We start from the raw sequence: 22,984 nt of genomic DNA, 5'->3' as shown, positions 1-22,984 counted from the left end.
ATAAAAAATAAAATAGAGAATTAAAATAGAAGATAATACAAATTTAAATATAAACTTAAAATAAAAAAATGATCAATAATTAACGATGTTTGTATGTAAGCCTATGGAAAATACACACTGGCTGGATGCACAAAATGGCTGCCAGCCACATGATAAAACAACAACAAGGAGCAAGGAGCCATGGCAAACAAAGAACACATGCAAGCCTATAGTAATGGGACACTGGCTGGATGGACAAAATGTCCCCCAGCCACATGCCCAGAGAACAACAGCAAGGAGGCATAGGGAAAACAGAAGTACCCATGCAACCCTAATGCAAAGACACACTGGCTAGATGCACAAATTGTCTGCCAGACACATGGTAATATAAAAACGAGGAGCAAGGAGGCATGGCAAAAAAGAACACATGCAAGCCTATGGCAAAGGGACCCTGGTTGGATGGACAAAATGGCCGCCAGCTACATGGGCAAACAATAACAACAAGGAGCAAGGAGGCATGGGGAACAAGGAAAGAACGCAGGCAAGCCAATGGCAAAGGAACACTAGCTGTGTGCACAAAATGGCTGCCAGCCACATGGTCAAACAACAGCGTGCAAGGAGGCATGGCAAAGAAAGAGCACATCAAGACTATGGCAAAGGGACACTGGCTGGATGCACAAAATGGCCACCAACCACATGTCAAACAACAACAAAAAGGAACAGGGAGGCATGGGGAACAAAGAAAGAACACATGCAAGCCTACGAGAAAAGAACACTGCCTGCATGCACAAAATGGCTGCCAGCCACATGGTCAAACAACAAGGAGCAAGGAGAACAAAGAAGAACACATGCATGCCTATGGCAAAGACCCACTGGCTGAATGTAGAAAATAGCAGCCAGCCACATGGTCAAACAACAACTGAAAACAAGAAGGCATGGAGAACAAAGAACACACACTGGCCATAAGGAGGCATGGTGATAACACTGAAGAAAACACTAACATTAATTCAGCAATGCAAAACACAAACGTTAACTGAGCTATACAAATTTCACAACAGCAGTACACATATCCTCCTGATCCATCAAATATTACCACTCAACATATAGACTTTTTACAAAAAAATGAAATGCAAACAATAGCCAACATTTTTAATTTACTCCAATGCCATCCCTGCCCTAAATGAAGCTTTAAAAACATATACAACTGACATTTATTTCATGCACTGATGACTACTAGTACTGGGCCTGCTGGCTAGACGGCCTTTTGGAAATCTAGGCCACATAGTATAATAATATTGCAAATGTTAAACACATGTAGAAAAGGACAGGCACTGAGCTGTGCAACAATTTTCCTTTACAAAAGATGGAAAATAAATTAAATGCAAAATAAATAACTAGGCCCATACTTGAACTCCAGGACACCCATCACTATAATTTTTTTAAATAAAATTAAAGAACAAAGAAATATTGATGTATGCTCAAGCCAACAACACCCTTATTCAATAGTTTTGGAACTTACTTGTGTGATTTCACAAAAATCGAAGTCCTTAAATCTAAAAGTATATCCAGGAGACAAAGAGAGTGATCCTTCCACCTCGAAATCCAAGTGAAAAGTGACCAGGAGATGTGCAGGGCATTGTGAGGAGCCTGCTGGACAGGAACTGGAAGATTGAGTCTCTGGGGCACTTCCTTTCTGTTTGAAAAAAAGGCTTATCAATCTAAAAAGCAGCTTGAAGGGTACGTTGGAGAAGAAAATCCACTCAAAAAACAATTTTTGACTAGATTTAGATGTATCTTGAGTAGAAAATGTACTCCAGGTGCATTTGTGCTTGCGAATGAGACTGTTTTGGCTGCCGTCACTACCTGAAGCAGCGTGAGTAAATGCAAAGTCTTGCGCACGTGGCCGGAAACAGTGCAAGTGAGTGCAAAGTCTTGTGAGTGCTCGCTAGAGGCTCAAGAGTATCATGGCGCTCATGAAAGAGCCCCAAACCCCAACCTCAGGTGTACAAACAAACTCTGCTCTGTGCAAGATTGCGATATTCAGGAACTCCACGCTACTCCGCTTAGAGCGAAGTGCCCGAATTCCACAAACTCCACTGGGAAAGCATAGTTCTATGCTTGGGCCTAATTTAGACGTATTGTTCCTCAAATTTTCTTGCGATGGGAGAACACCCCCGCTCTCCCCGGCCCACGTTTGATTCAGGCTCGCTCACATTTTGTATTCAACTAACATCTTTCTTCCCCACCACTTTTGAAATGCACCAGCCACCACTGGTTATCTTTTGTACTTTGCATGACTACCAGAAAAGTGAAAGTATGCATCAGTGAACACAGAAGTAACTTAAGATGCAGCAGTGCCAACTTCAAGTTAACATCTGTGTTTTTTAATTAATCCATAATGAAAATGTCCTGAAATGGAAATGCAGGAATGGCTTGCAGGATGTGGAAGGAGCGGGGTGACTCGCGGGGTGGGGGTTGGGGCAAGGTAAATAAAAATTAAAATAAAAAAATTACACTTACCTTCCTTGCCACACCACACTGCTCCATCCGCATCTTCTCTGCTGGAGGCAGGCACTGGCTTCCAGCCTGCCCTGCAGCCAATCCTGACGCTGCTCAGAGCAGTGTCATGATTGGCTGGGAGTGCCCAGGCTGGGTGCTCCCAAGGCTGGGTGCTCCCAGGCAGACTGGGAGCCTGTGCAGGCTCTCTCCAGACTGGCAACTGTGTTGCTGGGCTGGAGAGAGCCTATTGCGCATGTGTGTTTGGCTGGCCCGAGACGGCTGGCCAAACATAATTGTGCAGTAATGCTTGTCACCCCGTGGCCCCGCCCACTTAATAGAAAACAATAATAAACAAAGTTTATTATCATTTTCTTTTAGAGGTTTTGCAGCTGCTGCTGCCGGCGGGGTGGTGGGTGAATGGGCAGCACTCCTCTCCCCTAATGGAGGAGCCGCCCCTGCTGCAATGGGTGGTATTAGAATGACTTACCTTTTCTATGAGCGAGCAGGAAGCCACCAAAGCAACATTTTCTAAATAGCAAAGAAAAAATGTTAAATTGAAAACTGTCATGGTTTGAACTATGAGATTCCAAGCCATTCTGTGGCAACATTAACTTGCTGATTACTTTTCTAACCACCAAATGTATTCATAAAAATAACGTAGCAGATACTTCATCTCTCAGTTTAATTTATCTGCAACATAGAAAGATTTACTTCCTCATATTCCTCCCTTTAAGGACCATGCATCATGGTTTTATGCATAAAAATATGGCATCATGTCTATTCAGAATTGTTGGTTTCACGCACACTGATAAAGTTTTCTTGACCAGCAGCACACTGCATTTGGTACTGTAGTCTTTTGAGCCGCACGCGTTGTCGTCAGGTGTGGAACCTATGGCAATGACATAATACACAATGTTGCAGTGGGATCTCTGCCAGTGTTCCAATCCTGCAGTTAAGTTTCCTGACACTGACATGCACTTTGTACAGTAAATTAATTGAGATAACAAAATAAGCCTGCAGTTGCTGATATGCTGGAAACGTGCCTTGCTATATCTGACTGCAACATACATAGGAACTTAGTTTTAGTTTTATTTCTCAACCCTCTGGAGGACATGACACTCATTGCTAGGGATCCTGCTCCTGAGGTAATGACTTACGATCTATGAAAGGGTAACCGCCCTTTCACCATTGAGCCTACATTGTGAATCTTCAACAAAAATTGGTTACAATTCCTGACAGCATAAATGGCGCCCAACCTGTACCGAAAAGCACTCATCACTTTCATGAAACTACTTAAATGCTATTCTAGGGTGGAATTCCCAATATTTATTTGACAAAAACTAACAGTTACAACCTATGATTAAATTGCCCATCACAATTACTTTTGCTTGTTCTGCAGTATGTCTGTGTGTACACTGGTGATCACATGTAGTACTAATAGGTAAAGGCTGACACCAGAGTTCCTGCTTGTCTAAGGTATCTTAAAAATACAACTTGTGATGAATGTCATCCTCATTTCCCAGATATGAGTAATTATTACGTTTGGTTGGAATGATACATTTTTACTTTCTGGTAATTATACCAGTAGCAACACCTGTGATGAAGAATTATGACACTGACAAAATGTTGTCCTCCTAAAGCCTTTGTTTCCGGGGTCCGGTATATAGTTCCTCTATGCATGCCATATCTTCCACTGGTTTTGTATATTTTCATTCTTTACTAATTTGCACTTTTTTTGCTCCTTTCGTTTAACTTTACACAAGCACCTCAATTTAGAGTCCGCCATAGGTTAGTGTTACAAGAGTGACAATGGTCGTGGCAAATACTTTCACCCCATTTTTAGGGCAAGGCCTGCTGCAATACGTTGACCTAACCACTCAGGGGCGAGTCTCTATTCTTAAGTTTGTTTTTAAACTCACCTTTGGCAAGAACAAAAAAACTATGATTAAGTCTTTCTCTCCTACTCCCTGTATTAGTAAGGGTTATTAAGATAGTGCAACAACAGCTCTGTGAGAAATACTTCAGTGGCCAATAAAGAAGGTATTTTTCACAGATTTTAAGTTTTCTTGTAAAAGTTCTTATGGTTGAGTGCTTCCTGGACAATTGTGAACTCAGACCAGGAAGAGGAACTGTTCTTTTATCACCATGGAGAGAGAGGACACACCATTGTTTTATATAACCTGACATCATTGTGTATATGTAACTCTCAGGAGGTGTAATTTCAATTGCAGTGGAAACACATGACTGTTGTCCTTACCAAGGCACCATATTATTTGCTAGCACTATCTGCATATTTACCAGGACTCCATGCTCAGGGTGCTCCGTATTACCTAGTGCCTCTCCACTGCTGGGGAGAGACAGGCAGCGCCTTTGCTTTTGAGTGGTTTAGAGAGCGGTGGAAGAGTTTGTAGTCTTAAAGGAACCGAATTGATTGCTGAGAAGGTGTTGCTTGTCAGTGAGAAGAGATCCAGGGGAAGCCTGAAAAGAGGGGGCTAAGACTGGAGGATTGCTTCAGTTAGAACTAAACTAGTAGGCAATAGAAGAAGGCACATATTAGGAACTGCAGGCATCAGTCAAGCCCTGATCGCATACGCCGAACACTGAACGCGCATGCTGAGGACAACTGAAGCACCTGAGCTCTGGACAAGCTGGGACCCGACTCGGCCCCTCCACAGCAGCCAAACCACGAGGCGACAAACGGGCCAAGGCACAGTTTTGTGTCCCCCTCCCAATACTCTGTTAACACCCTTCTCCCGTGATTCACTCTGCCCTCTGCCCTCATCCCCCTCCTCAATTTCCTGGCTGGCGCCCTCACCTTCATTGTCTCGTGCTCCACACGCACCACCCGGCTTCCTGATTGGCCTCTGCAAAAAGTCATGCTAATCTCAGAGTCGCAGGATGCTAGGGGGTGCCGTCCCAGCTGCTCTGCTGCTCTGAGCCAATAGTGGCACTGGTAGCCAGGAGCCATAGACATAGACCTAGTGAGTGGTGAGTGGGGCAGCTGGGTGGGGGGGACACAGAGGGTGCTGCAGGAGAGAACCTGGTTGAGGGAGTCGGTTGGTGAGCCCGAGGGCAAGCGGATGCACACAGTGGCTCATTGAGCCTTAGAGGAACAGGGTGCAGCAGGGAATAAGCAGGGGGTCAAGGAGGAGAGAAGTAGTCACACTGGCCCCCACTTACTCCTTTCATACACCCTCCGCCCACGGGTGCATTAAGTTGACCAAATGCCCAAGACCGTCCCAAGATCTCACCCAAATGCAGATAAGCCACACTAACCCAAAAACCCTGAAATTGCAAGCTCCAAGGCCGCTGTCCTCCGAAAACCCATCCACCTCTGCACATCCATCAGAACATCCATTAGATCTCAGTACAAACTGCGTCCTTGTGCCCCACCTGGCAACCAGAGGTCATTGATGGAGGCAAGGCAGCGCACCCCCATCAGAACACAGCAGAACTCAGCACAAAATGTGTGCTCGTGCCCCTCCTGACCACTAGGGGACATCCAGGAAGATGAGGGGGCACAGCTCCATCAGAACTCAGCACAAGTTGTGTGCAAGTTGCATGCTCCTCCCGACCACCAGGGAACATAAGGGGGAGGTGAGGCGACGCAGCCCCAGTAAGAAGATGTGCTTACGCTAGAGGTGCTTGAGTCCACAAACCAGTCTTCAACCAGTCCTCAATACTTACACACTCCTAAGGACTTTCAAACCTCTAGCCTGCCAGATTTCCGGGCACCCAAAATTTCAACAACTCCATCCACAGAGTTTAGAGCCTGACGTCTAGAGCACAAACTACAGACCAGACAGGAACAACAGGAGCAACAGGTGCAATGGGATAGTGTTGCAACCTAGATGCTCATAGTGTGAGAGGAGAGAGGCACCAAGCTCCCTTGCTGGCCCTCGCAGTCCTAGCTGGAGATGCCAAAAGGGAAATACAATGCATGCCGGTAAGGGAAGGGAGACTGCTCAACCCTGCAACCTAAACACATGGGGTGAAACACTTTACTGACACTGGCTGCTAGGGCGCTTGACGGAAGTAGCAGAGACCCCCCAGACCACATAATAACACAGGTCTGCCCCGATGGAAAGGACTCCATAATCCAATTCTTTTGCAAACCAGCAGCAGAGGGTCCAGAGTGGGGTGCAAGTTCTTGCAGGGCCACACGTCATCCAACCCAACAACTTGGGGCTCAGTCCAGCATATGGGACTGCCTCAGCTGAGACACTCATAGGGGGTCCTAAAGTGCAAAGATCACTCTCATGCCCTGCGTTAACAGTTGGTCATCACCTTTCGCGATTCCTCCTCTGAAGCAGGGACTGCACAATTGCCACCTCTGAACAGAGAGTTAACTACAACTGAAGACAATGCTGCTCAGCGATTAAATCCACCCATGGCCTGCTCCCCCCACTTGGGGGTTGGATATCAAATGCAGAGGATGACTACCATCATCCAAATAGTCCGCAAGCTTGAGTGGTCTCTGGTACAAGAGCAGTCAGTGGCAGCATCTAATTCCTTAGAGGCACCTCATATACCCGAGGAAGAAGCAAAAGCCTTGACCACCCTCAAGGGCAGGGCAGGGTGAGTCTCAATGACTAGAAGCTCAGGGCACTTTCCTAACAGTTCCTCAACAACATTGAGGATCAGATTGACAGAACAATCAGCTGCACTTCAACAGTAAAGATGCACTTGGGAGAGGATGTGGGCAGACCAACTCCTGGGCGCACCACAGATATACACAAACTGGTGGCGATCAGAGCGTCGCAGGACACCATGGCAAGGGCATTTCTCTGGCAGTCAAACAAGATGGAGCTGCAACTAGACTTGATTCAGTCCCTGGCTATACACCTACTCGAAATCAGAGCAAAGGTAAGGTACATGGAGAGTCACTTCAACACAACAAAGAAGGGAGCTCAATGTTCCTGCTCCCCAGTTATCAACAACCTAAGCTTCCTACCCAATACACTGAGTGATCTAATCGGAGTAGTCAAGGTGACAGCAAGAAGATACAAAACTGTAGTGGCAACATCTCCCCCCAAATGTGCCAGCTAGTCCAACCAGCCCAAGGCCAAGGTTCGGATACAGCAGAATCAACGGCACCTCCAGGCAGCCCTTCCCAAATATCTCCTGGGGCAAAGTACTTAACCTCAGATACCCTCCCCTCCCCAAGCAGGGATAAAAAGCCCTGTAAGTATGAAAACTGGAACCACATGTTTAAGTAGTCACCACCAATCATGGTGACACAACACAATCAATCAACTCCCCCTCATAGCCCCACAAGTTTTAACCATTGGCCTTACAAGGAGAACAAAGAAGAAACTAAAAAAGCAAGCCCGGAAACAAAGAAGCCAAATGACATTGGACAAAAGGCACAAAACAAATACTGTCCCCGAAGTACTGGAGGTCAGTGGCACAGCCTAATTTTTTAGACATGCACAAACCAAAAAGGCCCGCAACAAGAACAAGAATTGCTGCCAGCCCTCTTATGGAGGGAAGGGAAAGAAACATTCAACGCACAAGCACCATCATTTGGCACATCCAGGTTATCACAACCAGCTTACCTACAAGAACACATAGTAGAGACAAAGATGGTTCCCCCCAGGGAGAAGGACACAGCAGAAGCTACTGGGCCTAGTCCACCACCAGAAAACAGAAAAAGAGGTCCAGCAAACATGCCAGGGAGTGCTGGGGCTCTGAAAGCCTCCCTGGATAACAGAATCCAAGATCTAAGGGCTTGTCCAAAAATAATTCCAGTAAGGATGACACCAGCCCGATCCAGCAAGGAGGGCGCAAGGGACTACTCTAGTCCACACAGCTAGAAAATAATCCTGAATCCACAAACTGGCACAAGGAGTGCACAAAGACCACAGCTTATAGACTCAGTCGGCACAACCAGCTACACGAGCAGCAGAAAGCTGGCCCACTACTCAGCGGCAAACACAACTCATCACGCCCCTTCTGGCACAGATGCCTCTCATTGGGCTAAATCTCCAAGTGTTCGGCATCAGAGGGCTGGCCCACTACTCAGCAGCAAACACAACTTATCACGCCCCTTCTGACACGGATACCTCTCATTGGGCTAAAGCGCCAAGTGTTCTGCAGGGGTTCAGAATGGCCATGCTTCCTGCTAGATACACTAGACACACTAGAACCAGTAGAATAGGACTTTCTGGAACTCATTTTCATCCCTCACTACACTGAAAAAGGACTTATAGACATTTTAAACAGCAGTTATTCTCTCAGGAGCCAGCTCTCAGGAACATCACCTCAGAAGTCACTCCCACAAAGCAAGTAGAGGGACCTGGCAGAAACAAGGCATAGGTCCTAGCACCAAGCAGTGTAGAGCACAACCTCCTGTGCTCATCCAAATCCCTGTCAATCTTGTCATGGAACATGGCAGGCCTCAGGAGTACCGCTAGATCAAGCGAGGCAAGGTCCTATTTGAACTCACAACATCCTCTGTATGTAAGAAACTTGGGAATGTGCTCCATCTCACTTGCCAGGCTATTACGAGATCTTGCAGCCAGCCACTTGCCCAAGTATTTTTGGATGGCCCTCTGGTGGTTTATCCACCTTCATCAAGCATGCAGTCTGTTGGAAAGCAATTGAGCTGACCATCAACAGCAAAATGGCCCAAGTAATTCCCATTAGCGGTGTGAACATTGATTGAGAAAAGGTAGATCTGATACTGATCAACTGCTACATAAACGCTCCAAGGAAATCAAAGGTAGTGACAATCCTTGAACTCCTGGTGAACCTGTAAACTGCCATCTTCAGTCACCCCGGCTATGAAATAGTCATGCTGGGAGACTTCAGTTTCCAGGATCACCAGGAGTTTGAGGATTGTCACTACCTTTGATTTCCTTGGAGCGTCTCCCCAGGACAGAGGCCGTCAACTACTACAACATTTTCTTACAACTTTCAGATTATCTTGAACTCACCAGGAGGACGTGAACAATCTAAGAGGCTGCCCCTTTCCCCCATCCTTCAAGGGAGGCTCAACTACTGATTATGTGTTCCTCTCTGAAAACCTCACATAGAGACTTAGCCACTTTGAAGTCACAGGGAGGGCGGAGAGCGATCATAATCCCCTGAAATGCATCATTGACCTACAAGCTCAGGCAGCTGAGCAGTACACCATGGTAGGGTTCTCAAGAGGCACAGAGAAGGTACACTTGGTGAAAAGAATTAAATGGAGACCAGAGCATTCATCTAAAATAACCTCATGGTTAAAAATCTCAGCCTTGGGAGCCTAACTTGAATCTCGAATGGTGGGTGAAGTTGGTGTACGACCTAATCGCTCTGCTGCACTGCAAGCAAACAGGAGCCTACTCACCTCGCCCCGTCTGGGGAAGTACGACATTACAACTGGACAAAAATGTACTCAATGCTAGGCAGGAACTACGTAGAGACCTTTGCAAGCATAAACAACAGCGCACAAAGGACACAGTGGCTGATAACAAAAATTAGAAGATCCCTCAAGAAACAAATATGGGAATACAAGGTGGCAAAAGACCGGAAGAATGGGAAACCATATTCCACCTGCTAGAGGACCCAAATCACACCTGTTTCTGGGAGCACGTAAATAAGTTTAGGAATGGCCACACGTCAAGGGAGAATCGTGTAGCAGAAACTTCATGGGTCTCTCTTGTATACGACCTCTGAACCAGAACTGGCCTGGACCAGCAACAGTCTTGACAAGACTCACCAACCATTCCCCCTCACAGTGTAAGGCCCCCTTCAACGGATGAAGAACATCTAGAGAGCAAAGCAGATCAGCCAGTTGCACCTGACGAGGAGAAAGGCATGGAGCTGAATCATTTCTCCATTAGTATGATAGAGAACACTATAATGCTCTCCGTCGGACTGGGCAGAGAGGCTGTCTCAGCTCTTTAATAGCATGTATCAGCTGACCATCGTCTCAGACTCCTGTAGAGGGTCTATACTCTGTCCAGTCTACAAAAAGAGAGACCGCTCATTAGTTTCAAACTATCGATTATTAGCTCTCCTGGATGTGGAGGCAAAAAATTATGCTCAACTGTTGTTGGGCCAACTGGAAGCCTGGGCTCAGGAGTGTCAAATCCAGCCGTTCTTCCAATATGGCTTCAGACCCGGGGCCTCAACAGTGGAGAACATCATGGCACTTCCATACCAGCAGCATCATGCAGCTAACACTAATCAACAGCTGCCATTCTTCTGCTTTGTTGATTACAGTGTGGCCTTTGACAGGCTATACTGTGAAATACTATGGAGGAAGCTGTCAGCATGAGGCATTCACACACAACTCCTAAGAGCCATCATCTCTCTGTACACCCATACTTAACAGGTCCAGGTATATTATCACACAAAATAGAAACCAACAGAGGCCTAAAGCAGGGCTGCCTTTTGGCCCCACTATTATTAAATTTGTACACCGCAGACTTAGAGAAACATCTGAAGGCCAGCAGCCTGGTTCTACCAAAGATTGGCCCCACAAAACTCCAAATGATCCAGTACGCTAATGACATTGTGATAATGGACTGTACAAAAACTGGCCTACAGCGAGCTCTAAACGCCCTGAACACTTTCAACATGGTTAATCAGCTTCAAGTAAACCAGGAAAAACAAAAGTCCTCCTATTTGGAAGGTACAAGAACAAAAAGATCATAAACTGCCAGCTGGGAAGCCAGACCATTAGCGCAGTCAGTAAATATAATTACCTCTGGTGTGGTTCACTGAAAATAATGTGGCGGGGAAACAGAAAAGCTGCAGCCATCTCATATGGAATCTCCCAACTGAGTAACCAACCAAGAAGCACTTTGGTAGCCCCAATACCGAGGGTAATAAAGGCGACCTACTTCCTGCCCTGCAGTACAGTTACCTGGCATTTCCTGGGCCTTTAGAACCCACCATAGAACAAGCTCACTGTAAAGCATACTTACAAATCTTCCAACAACCGGAGTACTCCGTCACTCTAAGCTCAGATTGGAACTGGGCCTAGTGTCACAACAGATAGATTGTCAAACTACCATCCTGAAATATTGCATCAGACTCAGGAAGGCCAACACAGTCACAATAAAACATCACTTGAGAACTATTTTTGAAACTCCTGGCAACCTGTGGTTCACGCAGCTAAGTAAGTCACTGAAGACCTTTGAAACGGGCAACTCCATTCAGCTGGCAGACACTATGACATTCAGGGCTTGGAAAAAAATAATCAACAGAAGAGCAAAGGAAATCTCAAGGGAGCACAGCCAAATCACCATCTACAGTGCCAGTGTTAAATGATTCTTATTTGATCGGAGACCCTCAACCATACCTCCTAGAAGCAATAAACGCAGGAATTTGGCACCCGATTTTGTATATGCGAACATTAGACCTGCCAATCAAGGACTTTAATCCTTCCTGGCCTGCACAGGACAAAAGAGCCTGCAGGCTCTGCTTCTACCATCATGAAAGTTGGCTACACCTTCTGTGCTGCTGTCCCGTACTAGCATCCAATAGGAGACTGTTAATAATTCCAGTAGCTTTGGGTCTGGGGGCACGGACTTGCATGGAGATATCCAATCTCAGCTTTTCACACTCGACCACTTGGGCCTTGGCTAGATGTGCAAAGTACGTGACAATTCCCAAGAGGCTGCTAGCTCAGTCAGTGGGGACGGACAGCATGGTTCACGTAGGGCAAAAGGAAATCTAAGCGCCTCTTGCTGAAAATGGAAACAAACACTAACTCCTTCTTAACAGATTTTTTATTAGGTTTTTTTTTCCCTTTCTTCATAATATTATTTAATGTGACCAAACTATAATGTAAATATTATCAACTGTGCTTTCTTGTAATGGTTTTAATTGACTGAACAATAAATTGATACTGATACTGACTCCATGTAATATATTATTATTTGTTACCTGTCAAAACATACATACATATTGACATCTCTTATATTTATTTTGTGACTAAATGTGATACCCAAGCTGCTGGTACATTCCAATTACTTTTAGTATCTACAAACATTTCACTAGTGAAATATTGAGGAAAGATAAAATATTGTTATAAAAGTACACACAAAAATTACTTCAAATACTGCAACTCTTGAAAGCCTGTGTTTACACGATATAACTTTAAATCACAATATATTATATTCCTTACACATATGTTCCTTATGTAATCAGATACCCATATATTTACTACTTTAGTCCTACTGTACAAGAGGAAAAAAGTAAATAAATACAAAATGAAAGGAAAAAAATGTGGTCTTGAAAGCTTTACTCTGTCTCACCATCAACCTATATCTCCATAATTCTAGCCTCTATTTTCCCCCTCAGACTCATCCCAAACCCATTCTAATGCTATCTCCAAATTAACCCTTCTAGACTCTTCCCTCCTCTACCCGTCCTGGCTCACCCCAAACCTCATTTTACTACTATCTTTTCCCAAACAACCCCTCTAAATTCTCCCTCATTTATCCCTCCTTTGACTCATCCCAAACCCCATTTTACTACGATGGTCTAACTAATCCCTTTCTACAGACTCTTCCATCCTCCACCTCTCTTTTACTCATCCTAAACCTCACCTTACTACTATGATCTCCCAATTTACACTTCGGGATTCTTCCCTCCTCTATGCCTCCATTTTTCTATTCAATCCAACTAATGGACTCACATGTCCTCCGTTCAAATTAACTCATACCTCTCTACACTAATACTGTACTCATATTTCCCTATAATCCTTTTGGGTTCCGGAGTAGTGTGCTACTTGCCAAAAAGCAGTTCCACACCTCGTCATATATATGTTTAGAAATACAATTACAATATGTAGCGGATGTTAAGCCCTAATCCTTTACTGTTTCTCTGTATTAATTCTACATAGTGTTGTTGCACACCTCTATGAATTAATGTACTTTTTCTCAGTGCAGGCAATGACTTAATTAAGTTTAGCACCAAAATTTGCTACACCCCTGCCTATATGAGTGCGCCCACACTTCTGCACCTTTTGTGCTATGCAGACAGTGTTCAGAGAGGGTGTGATTCTTCAGTATCAGTTTACGGGGTGGTAGTTAGACTAGACGGCTGAGCTAAAGAACACCCTAGATCCTGGTGGAATGTATATACATGTACATATATTAGTATAACTTGATAAATTATACTTCTATGTAGCAACCTGCTTCCGGTCACCTTTTACAGCATACTGCTTCTAAGTAATTTGGATAAAGAGGAGAACTAAGGGGCATATTTATACCATGTTTGCTCCGAATTAGCATCATTTTCTTTTACTATAATTTGGTGCAAAACTAACGCCATATTTATACTTTGGCGCTAGACCCGTCTGGCACCAAATTTATGGAGCTAAAGTCATTTGATGGAAGTGGAAACCTACCTTGCCTTAATGAGATGCAAGGTAGGCGTTCCCGTGCAAAAAATGACTCTACGGCCTTAACGCCAAATTTATACTCCCGTGCAAAAATGGTGCACGGGAGGGAGGAGGGGTCAAAAAATGGTGCAAAGCTTGCTTTGCCCCATTTTTTAATCCCTGGGTCAGGGTAGGCGTTAGGGGACCTGTGGTCCTATTTCCATGGTGGAACATCATGGAATAAGCCCACAGGGGCCCTCCCCAGGCCCCAGGGACACCTCCCCCCCACACCATAGAGACTGCAGAAGATGGGGAACCCATCCCGTAAGTACAGGTAATATTGCATTTTATTTTTTAAAGTGTCATAGGGGGCCCTGAAATGGGCCCCCTTACATGGTACTGGGTGCAATGGCCATGCCCAGGGGACCCTGGTCCCCTGTGCTGGCCATTAGGGTGATGGGCATGACTCCTGTCTTTTCTAAGACAGGAGTCATCTGGTATGGATGGTTTTGCGTCAGAAAATGACTCTAGGCAGGTTAGAGTCATTGTTTTTTACTCTAACCTGCATATTGTCACTTTTTGGTGCAAAACCCCATTCTTCCATGGCGCCAGCCCCACCCGACTAACGTAATTTTTTTTTACGCTAGCCCATCCTTTGCACTATTCCATAAATATGGTGCCCGGCTGGTGCACAGAAATTGTGCAAGTCTGTGCTAAACTTTTTGGTGCAAAACTGCATTATTGCAGTTTTGCACCAAAAAGTATAAACCAGGGCACTAATGGATTATTATTGTTTAAGTTCACAGTATTGTGCTAGCAAAAAAATTAATGTGGGGGTAGGGCTAGAGCTCTTGCTTTATTATAACTAATTGAGTTTCATATTTCACCTGGTCTCTGTTTCCTTTGAGATCGCCATGACTGTGATAAAATTAGTTGGGACTCCGCCTCATATTTTTTACAGCAGGATACATGGGGTCATTTAAAAATATTTCTGTGGAGGACTGACAATGGAGGTTTCATGTATGATTCCCAGGCAGAGGGAACGAGAATATAAATAATGTCTGATAGGCCAGCCTAAATTTGTTGGCCTGTCAGATGCCATATCTGACAGTGTCAAGTCCTGGCAATGGAAGATCATTATGAGAAAGCCATCAAAGGTGCACTCATCTGCAATGCCGCTTTCGTCCACCTTATTTATAGGATGGTTGGACATTTAAGGATTCTACCAGTTCAAATGATATTTAGCTTTGGGTTCATCACTGTGAGTCGCTGGGCAAATTAATTTCCATAGCGCAGCACTGACTGTGTAAACGTCTTAGGTGCTGAAAGTGCTCTTCCACTAATGTTTATCAAAATGACTTGCTTCAAAGATTATCTATTTCAAGGATGGTTTTATTCCATTCTGACAAGAGCTTATTCTTGGTCAGGACTTCCAGATCCCCATACCATTGCTTCTCCATAGCAAACAATTTAAATAGCATGATCCCAAAAAGGAGCTGGTAAGGTCATAACCCTGGACCCTGTTTATAAAGTACCTTTGCCTTATATGTGGCATACACTTTGAATTTGTATTGGACCCCACCAGGGAGCAAATGAAAAAAATGCCTGCCATTTGAAACGTGCTCTTCTTAAATAAGATGCAGATCATATGCACCACCCCATTGCATCCCATTACAGACACTATAGCAATTGTCCATGGAGATCAAAATTGAGCATTGCAATAACTCAACTTTCAGTGGCTACGCCTGTCATCAATGATGTATTGTCATCAAGGATCCCTTTAAATCATGCCTATACTGCATTCAAAAATTCAGTTGCTCCCACAGAGCAGCATTTCTGGATGTGCTTGTGTTGTGGACATTATTGATGTGCATTTGGAACTGAATATACATTCTTGCTTCGCTGTAAATCTTGATAGTAGTCGTGGATCTGTTTGTTATTTATTGACAGCCTCTTATGTAGGCAGAGCAACATCTTAAGTAAACAGAAAAATATTTCTCATTGCTACTATGTTGTAACAATGTAAACACATTTTCATTTTCGTTTATATAGATTTTAAATATTCGCCTTCAATACACAATAAAGTACATGGCTGGAAGATTATATCAATAAAATAATATTTTAGAGTGACACATAATTTGTTGGCATAATTGCTGAATGTTAGTAAAATTGCTCCAATTTTGCTTTTTTTTGTTGCAGGGGTGTGTTTGGGAATGCAGTTGGCAGTGGTGGAATTTGCAAGAAACTGTTTGAACTGGGAAGGTGAGTTGTAGGGTTTATTTTGTCCTCATTATGTACATGCAAGTTTGCGGATGAGTTACTTTTGTAAAGCACATCAAAATGCTTTGAGTAGAATGCTGATTTGGCAGTACTTCCCCATGTCAAGATAAATGTGAACATAATTAATTAGAACAATAGTGTCGGCAGTAGACCATCACTTTGCCAGGATACCTCTCCGAAAGTTGTGGTCTAAGCAGTATTGAAATTGATTTACTGTTCTTAAAGATTGAGTCAGTAATACTCAAGTTCCTGTATTTCTTGAAGTCAATGAAAGTCCGCCAGAGGTTTTTCAGGCTCTTGAGAACGGTTGTGTTTTCTGGGTATAATAAGGTGCTCTTTTAGCCCCTTGCTGGCAGGCTGCCAAGCCACTAGGCACTGGCTTAAGGAACCATGAGCCCCACCCCCTGCAGAATTGATGGAGTCAGGAGATCTTAGGCCAGGGTCCGCCGCTTCTGCATAGAGCAGGAGGGGCCCCCTGGAGTTCAGGGGCCCCTCCACACCTTGGTGCAACAGTAGCACCCATGCCTTTAGAAAGAAAACGATTACCACGCATATGCCTTTAGCAGGCATGCTTTTACGACTAAAATTTGTTGTAAAGGCATGCTCAGTAAAGACATATGCTTGGTAAAAGTTTAATGTCAAGACATTGCTCTGCTCTGGACCTTCTGATACATTTTTCTAAAGCAACTAGAGCTGTTAAAAAACACAAATCTCTTACAATAATAGCAGCGTGCAGACCTAGTGCCGTAATAAATTCACACTTGAGTATGCCATTAGCGTGGAAGCTGATGGCCGACCTGCCATAAACTTTGCATACACTTGCTGACTGTGATTTACCCAATAATAACCAAAAACGTGAGCTAATCTCCAAAAACCAGGAAATGACTGAAAATACACATCAAAATTGTTGAAACACTACATCGCTCATAGGACACGATCCACTCAACCAATTCCTAGGAACACCAACGCCAAAATACTGGAATGAAGTTTTGTTTACATTGTAAAAGCGGCAGTGCAAGCTCCACTTCTCCCCAACACCCTCCTGCTGCTGCAACACCTTTAGGGACAATACAATCATATTCCCTTCGCCCTAAAACTCAGGAACCTTGACCCATGACAACCATAAGCCATAACAAGCATTTGTAATGCAATGGGTCTCGCGTTTGCTCGAGTTTGAACTATGAGCGTTGTAAATTCCTAACTGGACTTTTTTTGCCACATAAATTGAAAATTAAAAGTAAAACAGTTGACATATGCAAGCTAATTCAAAGCGCCATGGCTGCTATAAGCATGAGTGCGAAGGAGAGATACAAAAGGAAAAAGAAGTTTGCTTGCAGTCAAATGTATCAGCAAAAGTGCAATTATCCATGTAACAGGGGCAGTCTGCAAGGCGGTAACAAAACTTCCCCAAGGAGGGACAAATGTAAAGCATTTACCAATGATGACAAAGGATTTTTGAAAGGCAAGTCCGGGAATGAGTGATAGCGATGGGCGTGCAGTGGGAGTGGTTAAAAGCCCACAGATAGCTTACAACAGGCCAGAGCGCTTGTGCGCTTGACCTAAAAATGGAAGAGTATGTAGAGAAGGCACAGCAATAAACTGATGGAGGACAAAAAGCAAAGGAAGGGAAGGGAGAGTTAGACAGATGTTTAGGTGTCTTCCTTTTGAGTTATCTTGTTTGTTTACCATCAGTAAGGATTCAGAGGCGTAGCTATCAACAGGGCAGCAGTTGCAGTGACACAGGGGCTCAGGGACATTCAGGACCCACAGGACCCCAATTAGGGCTGTGTGCTCCCACCCAGAGGACAGTAGTGGGGGCAAATTTCTCTGTTGCAGCAGGGTCCAAGCCACGTCAAAGTAAACATTATCTGCAGATCCAAAAAAGAACAAGGCAATTCAAAGCGCCGAAGCTGCTATGAGCGTGAGTGCGAGAGTTATTGGCTCCCACGTGAATGTCTAAAAAGGATAGCGGCTGGGATGAAAGGAAAAACCAAATCGGAGGAGGGCCCGTTACACACTGTAACAGGAGGAAGCGTGACGTAGTGTGATGGCCAACAAAAATGTTCACTAAGTGAAATTGCCTGGGAGGCAACTCAGCACACAAAGGAGGGACATTTCACAAAATGCACCAATAAAAATGAAGCATTTAAAACAAGCACAACAAAGAATATATAGCAAGAGTGGCCGTGGTTAAAAGCCCACAGAGTGATTACAACAGGCTAGAATACGTGCAGGCTTGACCCTAAAAATGTGTCACTTACATGTTTTCTGTGTGCATTAATGTACAAAGGAAAACAATACTCATCAGGAGTAGTAAACATATAAAACACTCTAACAAAAAAATTATATTCATCAAGAATAATGATTTGTATAGAACTACTGGCCATAAAAAATAGAATAATGTATTTTGCAATATTGTGCCACACAGCAATGCCAACAGTGACATGGTATAATTCCCTTTAAAATTCAGTTCTTGCGAGAAATGAGCATCAGAATTTCCAAAAAACTGAAGAGAATACCCTTGTACACGTATGCAGGTTTAAAATATGCCAGTAATAGAACAGATTTGATCCGTAAAATATGCCAGTTAGAATTACCTTTACACTTGATTATGCCATCACAAACGTTTTTGATAGACACGTTCATTAAAATTAATGTTTCAGAAAAATATACTCAATACAGTTAATTTCGTAGTGAAATGTGCTGTCAAAGTAAAGGGAGAAGTAGAACATGACCACTACAATTATTGTGTCAGAAGACATTTCTAACACATTTATTAAGGCAGTGACTAGGTCTATCACACATAATATTTCAGATAAAATGGCCATCACAGTTATCACACAAGTGAATTCGGCTTTTTCTAACTATTCTGCGAAAGAATTTCTACATCACAATTACTGGCCCATCACAGATTTCAGTGTCACACAAATGCTCTTAATGACAACGCTAGAGAATATTCACATTATTGTGTCACAGATTGCATAGCCATAACAAATGATATGCCACCAAAATGTCTTTCTAATGTGGCAGAAAAACATTCATAACTTTTTTGCCCATGAACACGGCAATGACAGTTATTGTACAATCCCTTCACCAGTGAACACAATAATTAACAATACAAAAGGAAGCTTTTCCAGATGGCCGCGCGGTTTACAGAATTTCGATTGTAGGAGACGCAGAGCACACAACGCGTGTGCCTGAAATCAGAAACTGCGCGCAGCCTCCAATTCAATCACGTTTGCATATTAGGGGCTGCTAATTTGCATGCTATATTTTTTTTTGCAATCTTTTAATTTCCCTCAAAAAGCAATACGACTGTGAGACGAAAACATCTCAAGTCATCAAACGTAGCGACAGGGTGAGGTTAAACGGAGAGAGAACACATACCATAATTTACGGGAATTTTGTCGAATTTCGCGGACGGTTCGTACCATTTTGGGGGTGTCCTCCAACCCCACCCTCCCATTTTATGAATGAATCTGTTGCTCACCTACCCATGTGTCTATTTTGATCCTCTCTAAATGTGCTGCGAAGCCATCTGAGGGACAGCAAGCGCTACAGGCCCGCCGGCAGCAGTGGCCTGTAGCCCAGCCTCGTGTTTCCTCTGCCAGTCCTCTCTCTCCAGCCTACTGGGGGGGCCACACTCACCCAAGCAGGTCTGTGTACCAGATGGTAATGTGATGGCAAAAAAGTTCAAGCCTTAAGGTCACCACTTGCTTGGAGTCCATTTATTGCTAGAGGTTATCTGAGCGGACTGATAGCGTCTGTGTGTTTTCCAGCATTCAGCAATGCGCCCCCTAACACTTAGCACTGCCAGCCTGCCACAGTAACATCACGAGTTTAAAAAAAAAAAACAAGAAACTGCTCACCTTTCAGCTCTGAACTCGTGAAGTTCGTGAAAACACAAAACAAACAAAAAAAAATACAAAAAGAAAAATCAATAAGAACAGATTTTAAAATCGATATATTGATTAACTGTGTCTCCTAATAATTCTGCTTTTTAGTTCCGGCAAAATAGAAAGTACTTAATTACATTTAAAATGAACTATTTTTAAGGAAGTGATTTCAAAGGGTTTCTTTAAATTTCATTCACAAATTTACAAAATGCCTTTAATTTGCTTAGTTCCAGCCCTTCACAGCGAGACGTGGACCACAGCACTTTATGTGGGGCGATTCCGCCACTTTCCAACCTGACAGGACTTCACGAGGATCACGGCACTTTACGTGTGGCGATCCTGGCACTTTTCAACCTGACAGCACTTCATTAAGAGGACCACAACACTTTGCGTGGGGCGAACCTAGTACGTTCCAACCTGATTGCATTACTTTAGACAGTAGCAGCACTTTCATGGAACTGCGCTGTCTCTTCACTGCTTAGACGGCAAGCGAAACATCCACTGTTCTGAATGAGTTAATGGTGGCATGACACCAGCTACAAGTGGGATAACTCACCCAATACACCACGATGAAGGAGTGAGACAAATTACAGACAATTAACATCCAAAAATGCAGCAGTCAGTGGGACAGTGGCATCATTTCGCATCTACAGCTACATTACGTTTAAAGGGACACTGCTTTTTTCTCACTTTCATGCATTTTCATCAGGAGAGGAGCAGCACTTCACAACTATAACTATATATCACATTTAAAGGGGCACCGTCTGCTTCACACCTACATGGGGACAGGGTGAGCACTTCACATCTACAACTGTGTATCACGTTTAAAGGGGCAGTGCCCGCTTCACGCCTCCACACTTACAACGGGACTCACCAGGCACGTCGCAATCTAAACTGCAAAGCTTTTCACAGGCCAGCTGAAGCAATTTTCAGAATAAGTTGATTACATGTAGTGGGGCAGCGCCAGCACTTCTCAGCAGACATCCTCCACTTCGCCTGAGACAGTGTGAATTATACAGATCTCGCAGACCTGCTGCACATGTGGTGAAAAGAGTGAAAAGACTAACAAATTCACTCAACAGCATCTCGTGGGACAGCATCAACAGATCCCAGAGCGTTTTCACAAGATAGCACACAGTACATTCCAGAACTTTCCAAAGGCATTACAAAGAGATCCCTGAACATCCTCTGTCCCTTTGTCCCCGAACTAACCCCTTCAGTCACCTATCCAGATCTCTACATTAAACTGCTGTTTGCACAGTAGGACCGAGTGTCTGGTATCATAGGACGACTGGTTACACATAGACCTGCTCACTGAGCCTCGGCATACTCAGCTCTCAGCAGAAGTGAGGCAAATACGCCGGCATCTTGAGTACACCCGAGTGTGCTTTGAGTTACCGCGTGAAACCACTGCCTTTCTGAAAAGTATGCGCGCCAATAACTTTGCACCTTTAAAACTTCCCCAGAAACAATTTCTGCTGCAGCATTGTGGACTCTAATCACGGAGGAATATTGCTCACGCTACATAAATTGCCGAACCGTAAACCTGCCAAACAAGAATGCGCCTTGAAACTTTGAACTATCTGAAAATCTATCTATAATTTTAGATGCAAGACAGAAAAAAAGTACTTGGCATTACTTGTAAAACAATTAATGGCAGCAGGCGTGAATGTCCCTTGTCACTCCTTAAAACACCAGCGCTTCTAAACCGTAGCGAAACTTTCACCCACATCCGTTTGTAAAAAACAACAGCATTTGGAATGCAATGGTCTAGTGTTTGCTTGAGTTTGAGCTCTTAGCGTTGTAAGTTACTGACTGGACTTTTCTTGCCACACAGACTGAAAATAACAAGAGCAAGAGAGTGAGAGAGAGCTGGCCCTGGAAAAGCCCCCCAGTGCTGTTGGTTTATGTTTATATAGAGAGCTGGTTGGGAGGAGGGGCTGATTATACACCCACATTGTAAGACAAACAGGCCAATACAGAAAGAAAAAGTCCCCTTCAGAAGAGATAAACAGGACATAGCGTAATTATACAGTAGTTTGTGTGCTCCCAAAGAGAAAAAGGCAGGACAAAGAGGCAGAACTGACCGCAAGCAAGCAAGGATCTTTGAATGACAGTGGAACAAACAAATGAGATCGTATAAGTATACTTAAAAAGTATACAACATGTCGAAAGCTACGCTCAATCTCAAAACTAGCCCAAAACCCAATTTTCTACAAATACTAATCCTAAAAACCAACCCTAAAGACCAATTCTAAGCCCTTAAAACTAACAGTTCTTTGTGCATAGCCACTAAAACAATGACGCGCTTGCAGAAAAAAGCATAGCGCAGACTTGTCTAAAATAGATGTGCCTTTATCATCCAGGACTTCGCAGAAAAATTTGTTGCTAAGGCATCCTTGATAAAGGAATATTCATTGTAAATTCTTGCATTGTAAAGGCTTCTTTCGTAAAGATGCATGCATGATGAAGCCTTCGTGGTAAAGGCTAAACGGGAAACAGCCACCTTGTGAGGGCTGTCTCCCAAAGTGCTTCTACTGATATGGTGTGAGTACTTTCTGGGAAAATTCAGTGCTGGGTGTGAAGCTGTGTCATGGTCATGGTGGCATTGATTTTGGTTCATAGAAAGGAACTGTCCTCTGGGCTTTGTGGCTTTCTTGCGGGAAACCTGTGGATAGGAAGTCATGTGTCAGACCACCACCACATGCAGAGATTATTTGCTGTCTCCCGGCAGACCGGAGCGTGATCAGATTCTACTACAAAGGGCTTGTGGCAGCTTGGAACTTCATGTTTGGTAGGTCTTGATGCCTTGCGGGAACAAGGGGAGCGATAGCTTTGCAGGAGATACTGATTTGGAGAGGAAATAATAAGCAGGACAAGTTAAATAGAGTACTAGCAACTACATCCATTTTGAAAAAATAATGGCGCATTACATAAAAATATGGAATAACTATTCACAGCATTATTCACAATTCTAGTGACCTGGGTAACTTTTATCAGGTGCACT

The 22,984-nt window shown here is 43.9% G+C and overlaps 1 protein-coding gene across 3 annotated transcripts in view; it reads left to right on the top strand.

Moving 5' to 3' along the window:
- Window positions 1-22,984, top strand: part of CTPS2 (CTP synthase 2) — a 1,490,982-nt gene that overhangs the window by 872,559 nt on the left and 595,439 nt on the right. For all 3 annotated transcript variants that reach the window (XM_069205035.1, XM_069205036.1, XM_069205034.1), the window contains one exon: window positions 16,001-16,063. In XM_069205035.1, the coding sequence (XP_069061136.1) occupies window positions 16,001-16,063 (63 nt within the window). The remainder of the gene's footprint in view (window positions 1-16,000; window positions 16,064-22,984) is intronic.

Source organism: Pleurodeles waltl, chromosome 8 (assembly GCF_031143425.1).
Source record: "Pleurodeles waltl isolate 20211129_DDA chromosome 8, aPleWal1.hap1.20221129, whole genome shotgun sequence".
In the NCBI taxonomy this organism is placed as follows: domain Eukaryota; kingdom Metazoa; phylum Chordata; class Amphibia; order Caudata; family Salamandridae; genus Pleurodeles; species Pleurodeles waltl.
Note: the sequence above shows the minus strand (reverse complement) of the source record. Positions and strands in the feature narration are given on the sequence as shown.